This window comes from Carcharhinus amblyrhynchos, chromosome 9 (genome assembly GCF_965287045.1).
Source record: "Carcharhinus amblyrhynchos chromosome 9, sCarAmb.v2.hapA, whole genome shotgun sequence".
NCBI classification, from domain to species: Eukaryota; Metazoa; Chordata; class Chondrichthyes; order Carcharhiniformes; family Carcharhinidae; genus Carcharhinus; species Carcharhinus amblyrhynchos.
This window is the reverse complement of record NC_137332.1, coordinates 38031503-38038910: the sequence shown is the minus strand read 5'-3', so window position 1 is coordinate 38038910 and position 7408 is coordinate 38031503. Positions and strand designations below refer to the sequence as shown.

General features: G+C 39.1%; 1 protein-coding gene across 2 annotated transcripts in view; it reads right to left on the bottom strand.

Annotated features, from left to right (window-relative positions):
- Positions 1-509: 509 nt before the first annotated feature.
- The window catches only part of ttc39a (tetratricopeptide repeat domain 39A), an 83725-nt gene continuing 76826 nt past the window's right edge, over positions 510-7408 (bottom strand). For both annotated transcript variants that reach the window (XM_080195482.1, XM_080195483.1), the window contains exons 17-18: positions 6374-6490; positions 510-2804 (exon numbers count right to left, since the gene is read on the bottom strand). In XM_080195482.1, the coding sequence (XP_080051608.1) occupies positions 2687-2804; positions 6374-6490 (235 nt within the window). In that variant the 3' untranslated portion in view covers positions 510-2686. The remainder of the gene's footprint in view (positions 2805-6373; positions 6491-7408) is intronic.

Genomic DNA, 7408 nt, shown 5'->3' with positions numbered 1-7408 from the left:
GGAGGGAGTGCAGAGGTTTACTAGGCTGATGCCGGAGTTGAGGGGGTTGAGCTATGAGGAGAGGCTGAATAAACTAGGCTTGTACTCGTTAGAGTTTAGAAGAAAGAGGGGAGATCTCATTGAGACGTATAAGATGATGAATGGGATGGATAGGATAGAGGTGGAGAGACTCTTCCCGCTCAGAAAGGACAGTAGGACTAGGGGGCACAGCCTCAAGATAAAGGGGGGGGGGGGGGCGGTTTAGAACGGAGTTGAGGAGGAACTTCTTCACTCAAAGGGTGGTGAATCTCTGGAATTCTCTGCCTGTTGAAGTGGTGGAGGCTACCTCGCTAAATATTTTTAAGACGCGGGTTGATGGGTTTTTGATAAGAGAGGGGATTAAGGGTTATGGGGAGAGGGCGGGAATGTGGAACTGAGCCACGACAGATCAGCCATGATCTTATTGAATGGTGGGGCAGGCTCGAAGAGCTGGATGGCCTACTCCTGCTCCTATTTCTTATGTTCTTATGTTCTCACTTTAACAAATACAAAAGCTCCATGCTTCAATTTCATTTGCAACGTAGACCAGTTCCAATTTTAAACAAAAATGAGCCTTGAAACCTTAGTTACTCAGAGCCAACTCTGGGCCTATTTACTTACAGTAGCATTGGCTTAGAAGATTTAGAGATTTCAAAAATCTCCTGTTGATTATTATGTCTGTCAGCTGAAGAAAAGTGGGAGCATGTGTTTAAATTATGCAGAAGTAGGAATTGATTGGATGTTAGGGGTGGTTCTTTCCCTTGAACCTGTGGAATGCACTGCTGGATGGTGCAGTGGGCACTAACCTTCAGTTGGGAGTTGGTCCAGTTCCCAACTGGAGCAGAGACCATATTATTCCAAAGTTGCATAGGTTTACAATTAACATAGACAGGAAGGAATTCCCCCAAATTGGTCCTGATTTTTTTTTTGTTAAACTCTCCTAGTTATTACATACTGTGGAGGTTGGAAAAGTGAGAAAACATTCATTATTTATTCATTAGATGGTGAAATAATTGGTAGCAGAGACTTAGCTGAGGAATAAAGAGAAATAAAATTGAATACAGTGCCTGTCTGTCATTTCCCAAATGTTATGAAGCAACCAAAGGCAGCAAATTTTACTGTTTTATTTTGTTAATGTCCCATATTTTTAGAGGAGGTAAATCTGAGTATGAAATTGATGGTATGACTATCGGGTTTATATTTTTCCCCATTGCCTTACCTCTCCCACTGACCCTTGTACTTAATGTATTTGCCTTTCTGAATGCAGTCACCAATGATTTCAGTGTCCACATTGATGCTAATCCAAATGACCTACTATACACATTGGATAGTTTTACATAAATGTATATAGCTAATGAGAAGGACAGAAAGTGTAGATTTAATTGTAAGTTACAATAAGTGTGGGCAGCATAGTTGTTAGCACTGCTGCTTCAGTGTTGGAGACCTAGGTACAATTCTGACCTTGAGTGGCTGTCTGCATGCATATTCTCCTCATATCTGCCTGGGTTTCCTCCAGTTTGCTCCCACAGTCCAAAGATGTGCCGGTTACATGGATTGGCCATGCTAAATTGCCCCTTAGTGACCCAGGATGTGTTAGGTTAGGGAAATTAGGCAAAGTAAATATGTGGGGTTACAGGGATAGGGCCTGGGTAAGAAGTTCTTTCAGAGAGTTGGTGCAGAGTCACTGGGCTGAATGGCTGCCTCCTGCACTGTTGGAATTCTAGGAAACGCCTGACATTAAATTATGCAAGTCAGCAATACTAAACGTGAACCAAGCTTTTAAGTATCATGTGAAATATTCTGTTAGAAACTAATTTTAAGAAAACTGAAAGCTGCCCCGTTCATGCATTTTTTTAAATCACTGTGTTCACAATTTCTTCAAATATGTCCAGTATGCCACAGTACTTAAATGCAGAATAAGTATAATATGTAACTGCACTTCAACTGGAGAATAACTGCTCGCTTAACAATTGTTTCTGCTTGAAATTGGTTACAGCATGTTAAGCCTATGTCTTTGTAATTGACAATAATGGAAACTGACGTGCTATTTTCCTAATTCAAGCAAGGGCAGTTTGTGGTGAGTGTGATCAATACATGGAGGTGAGTGGGTGGGGAATGGGGACTGGCGGGGTGGGGGTAGAAAAGAGAAATGTGTGACAACTGTGATTGTAGCTTTCATATACCTACTGTCTTGTGCAATTACATTTGCAGATGGAATTATGTATTTACATTTTTACAAAAACAAGTTTCTAAATTATGTAGATCACCAACACAATAATTAACAGTTTCCCTGAGACAGTGTAAGGCACAATGGTGTACATAAACCCTGTGACCCTGCATTCGGTGATTATGTACCACAGTAAATAACAACAGTGTACCTTTGAAAATGCTTACCAGGTCTGTCAGCATCTGTGGAGATAAAATTGAGTTAACATTTCAAGTTAAGTACAACTTCCAACTCTAAACATTAACTCTCTTTTTCAACAGACGTTGCCAGACCTGCTGAGTATTTCCAGTATATTGTTTTCACTACAGATTTCCAGCATCCACAGCATTCTGCTTTTGTTTTAGATTAGCAGTAGATGTGAGTATCAATATACCATTCTTCAAAAACTCTTGCTCATGTCATTGTAGCTCGTGGTTCTCTTGTTTCAATAATTTAAACGTCTTAAGCTTCAGAAGGCAATGAATGATTTCTATTTTGTGTATGTGATTTCACTTTCAGAAGAGCAGCTTGAATTCGAAAATGTGTCCTTGACTCCATAGAATAATTCTTGTAGTTTTGTCTGAAAGAGAGTAAGTAACCCAGTGTGAATTCTCCAAGAGATTATTGGTATTATCTGGATACATTTCCCTAAAGAGCAAGGACATGCACAAAATTATTTGAAATACTTTGAATCAAAACACTTATTTACACTGCTTCTCTATATGCACCCATTTTTGATAACTCTGGTATTTGTTGCTCTGTATTATGCTTAGAACTGTAACATAGAGGCAGCTGGGAAATAAACATTTGTGCTGAGTTTTCTTCCCAGTAGCTTCTGGCATTATGAATGTGGACAGGAGATATATTTCCTCCTCTTGGCGTCAGTGGGCAAACATGAATCCTAAGCTGAAATGTAACTTTAACTCCTTCATTCACAGCAAATGTAATTCAGTTTTTAACTAGGTGCTACGAAGATCATAAGAGGACTCCCAAGGAGCAATTTAAACTTATATTTACACAATCATATTAATGTGGCTTTTGGGTACACCTTTTACCATCTACCTCAATTTGGATAACTTTTAATTCAACTACACAATTTTAATTAATACAAATCCACTTTACCCTGATACAAATTTTGTGCTATAATCATCCTATAAGGTGATGCAATGCAGTTTACTTGCCAAGATTTCAACACACCTCCCAAATTCTTCCCCCAACAGTTGAGAGAACAATGAGCACATAAGAGCTCCATCATCTGCAAATTCCCATTCAAGCCAGACACCAACCCAACTTAGAAATACATACATAGATACTACACACTGCAGCTATTGTGGGCCAGTGGAGAGAGTATCAGTCAAGCAGACTGCATTTTCTTGACTGCTGTTATGAATCTTCAGCATTATTAGAGTTGCTCTAATCCAGGCAAGTGAATAGTATTTCATCAATGTGGACAAACTTTGGGGAGTCAGGAAGTGTGATTTGCCAAAGAATATCTAGCTTTTGACTTACTCTTGTAGTCACAATGTGGGTGGCTGCTCCAGTTAAAACTTCTTAACGGCTACGTCCTAATGCAGCCAAAAGCTTCCATTTGGCTCATGGAATTCAGATTTTCCCCACACAAATTATCTAGTCCAATCTTACAATCTTCATCATTCCCCCAACCTTTGTTTTGTTTCAAGGAAACAATATTAAATCTATAATCCTTTCTTAACAGCAAAGGTATATGGCAAACAATTCTAGATTCTAATCTCTTTGGGGTGGCACAGTGCACTGCTGCCTCAGTGCCAGGGATCCAGGTGCGATTCCCAGCTTGGGTCACTGTGTGGAGTCTGCACGTTCTCCCGGATTTCCTCTGGGTGCTCTGGTTTCCTCCCACAGTCTGAAAGACGTGCTGGTTAGGTACATTTGCCATGCTGAATTCTCCCTCAGTGCACCCCTACAGGTGCCAGAATGTGGCAACGAGGGGATTTTCACAGTAACTTCATTGCAGTGTTAATGCAAGCCTACTTGTGACACTAATAAACAAACAATTGCTTTTGTCACCATCTGAATTGTAGCAATTACTGTTTCCCTTCTGATTTTGAAAGCTCACCAGGTCACCCCTTAACTTTTTTTTAAGTCAACGTAGCCCAAAGGCTTTGCACAATTTTAACACCACATTTTGTTATGCTTGTAATGATTTACATGCAAAGCAATGCAAAATAATAAATACCATGAGCAATTTTAGCAATTGCTCAAATTACATGGCTCTTTGGTGCACAAGAAGTCCTGATGATATCCCATATTAACGATGACAAATCAATGTTACTAAATTCTTTGCTCAAGTCTGTCAGCCTTTTTATCTCTGTTTGGATCATAGGGTCTGTTTTAAAAACCTTTTTAACTCTGCCAGCCTTTTTAACTCTGTTTAGATCATAGGGTCATTTTCAAACACTCCACAGTCTTGATAGGCTCAAGTTGGAAGCTGATGGTTACCTTCATGACTGTGGTCTGTAGGAATTACTAAAGTGCCGGATGTCTGAGGACTAGCGGAATGGTACCATTTCAGCATTGGAGACCCCTGGAGCTAATACATTGGCTGTTAATTTGTGATTAAACAACCTCAATTATCAATATACCCCTCAAGCAACATGTACGTAACCAAAACTGCAATGTTTCATAGTTTCCTTGTGAACAAACTGCAATATGAAGGGTTACCAACATTAGGGTTGCTTCAGTGATACTTCCACAAATTGCCCTCCAAGCCACACAACACTCTGTCTTGAAATTATTCCTTCAATGTCACTGGGTCAAGAGCTGTGCCAGGTTGCTGCAACTTGGTTTAAGCAAGCCCATGGTGCCTGGTATTTGCAGCAATTAACACCAATATGTACTCTGACTCCTGCCTGGACAGGGCTGGATTTTTAGACTTTCGGGCTTGTCCTTTCTTTTCAGAACAATACAGGAAGCACAATGTAGTAACCCCTTCTAAGTGAGTTTTGATAATTCAAGGTCATTTTAGTAAGCTATAGTACCATATGTATACAGTCATGCAAGTCAGCAATTGTGAATATTACTGTCTTCTGTACACAATATGAAGCTTGGGTAAATCATCTGTTCTAATTCTGGAACACTTAACTTGCTTGCAACTTAGGCAGTAAACCTCAATCTGAAGAGTTGTGTATTATAGCAATTTCTCTCCCTCCCTCGTCCTTGCTGTCCCTCCCTCACCTCTGCTCTCCCTCCATTGCCCCTCTGGTACTCTTTGCTAGCTGGATGATTTCAACATTTGTGATTTAGCTTTTGTCTGCTAATAGTTTGGTTTTTTTGACTATTTAATTCATTCTCAATATAGTCATGTAATAGAGCAAAGTCACAGATCTTAGTAAATGAGCTAAAGAAGAATGAATTAATTTCCTTTTGTAGATTGTTCTAAAAAAGGCTTGTATACTTTCAGGTTTGTCAGCAGATGCCAAGATTTCATTTTCTCTTATAGGATTCTGGAAAATTCCCACAAACATTGAAATAGCTGGTTAATCTATTGCTGAGGAATAAATATTGGTCAAGAGACTCCCTACTCTTCTGTGGTCTGGCAGCATAATACTTAGTAATTCACAAGATTGAATTCATGATCTAGAGACAAATTCAAATGCTACTATAGCATCAGGGAACTTTAAATTTAATTATGCAATAACAAAAAAACTCACTTTCATAATTCCACTGTTAAACTACCAAGTTGTCAAAAGAAAATCTGATTCATGGATGTCTTATCATAAGTGGAGATTTTTGCTAATAATTGCACAATGTTCAGTACCCTTTGTGACACCTTAGATACTGAAGCAGCCCGTATCCAAATGCAGCAAGAGCTGGATAATATCTAGGCTACTAATGGAATTTTGTCAAAGTCAAGGATAATACAACTTTGGAAAAATAAACTTCTGCAACAGCTGAGATTCCAAGCTTTTAAACAGTGTGAGAATAGGAGACCTACTTTGCCTGCAATTTCATGCCAACAAATGTGCATTGTGAGATATGGTTTCCTTCGACCCTGTTGAGTCAGAATGTAGAATATGTGATATGAAGAGCATCAACAATATTTTCTGGATAAAGGACAACTCAGATGTTTTACTTTTATACTGGTTAAAAAACACAATTATTAGATTTTCTTACTTTGCTCTTTCCAGGAATGTTATTGCCTCATCATTTTTTCCTGTTTGCATGCAGAGGAGACCATGTTCAAGTAAAGCATTTGGAATTAAGTAATGGTCATATTTGATTATCTGCTCTCTGAAACAGAAAGTAACAACAAAATATAAATTAACTTAAAGAATAATGGAAAAAAGATATTGGATGAACTTGGATTAAAATCTGCTAGAATTAGCAATAATTCCACATTGCTTTCCTTTACAGATTCTCTACTCTTTTTAAGGAAGCAACACAGAATGGTATTGATACCGATGTTCTCTACATTAACGATCAGAGCTCATCTCTGGTAAAGCCAGAGATTTTGTTTTATTCATTCCAATGATTGGGGCTTCATTAGCTAGGCCAATATTTGTAGCCCATTGCCATTTGCCTTGGAGATGGTGGTGATGAGCTGCCTTTTTGAAGATGTCTCTTGTTTTGGCAGCAGTCTCTTTTCAAATAATGCTTTGAGATTTTCACATCCATTGACAGCTAAGGGAATGCAGAATTCCAATACCAAATCAGAGAAAATTACAGCATGGAAGAAGGACATCTGGCCTACTTTGTCCACACCAGTCATCAGGAAGCCAAGTAACTAATCTCGATTTCCTGATCTTGGTCTGTAGTCCTGGATATGCATCTGAAATGCTGTAATCTACAAGTATTTTTTAAATGCTATGAGGATTTCTGCCTCTATTGCCCTTTCACATACACTGAGTGAAAGAATTTCCCCTTCAAACTCCACTTATGCCTGCAACCTTTTATCCTAAATCCACGCTCTTGATTATAGGCCTCTCAAACAAGGGGGACAGGGTCTCCTATCCACTGTATGTAAACCTCATAATTTTATATATTTCAATTTTGTCTCCCCTCAGCCTCCTATGTTTCAAAGAAACAACCCTAGCTTATCCAATCATTCCTCAGAGCTAAAATTCTCCAGCTCAGGCAACATCGTTGTAAATCTCCTCTAGCCTTTCTGGTGCAAACGTCCAGAAATGCATGCGATTCCCCAGCTGTGGC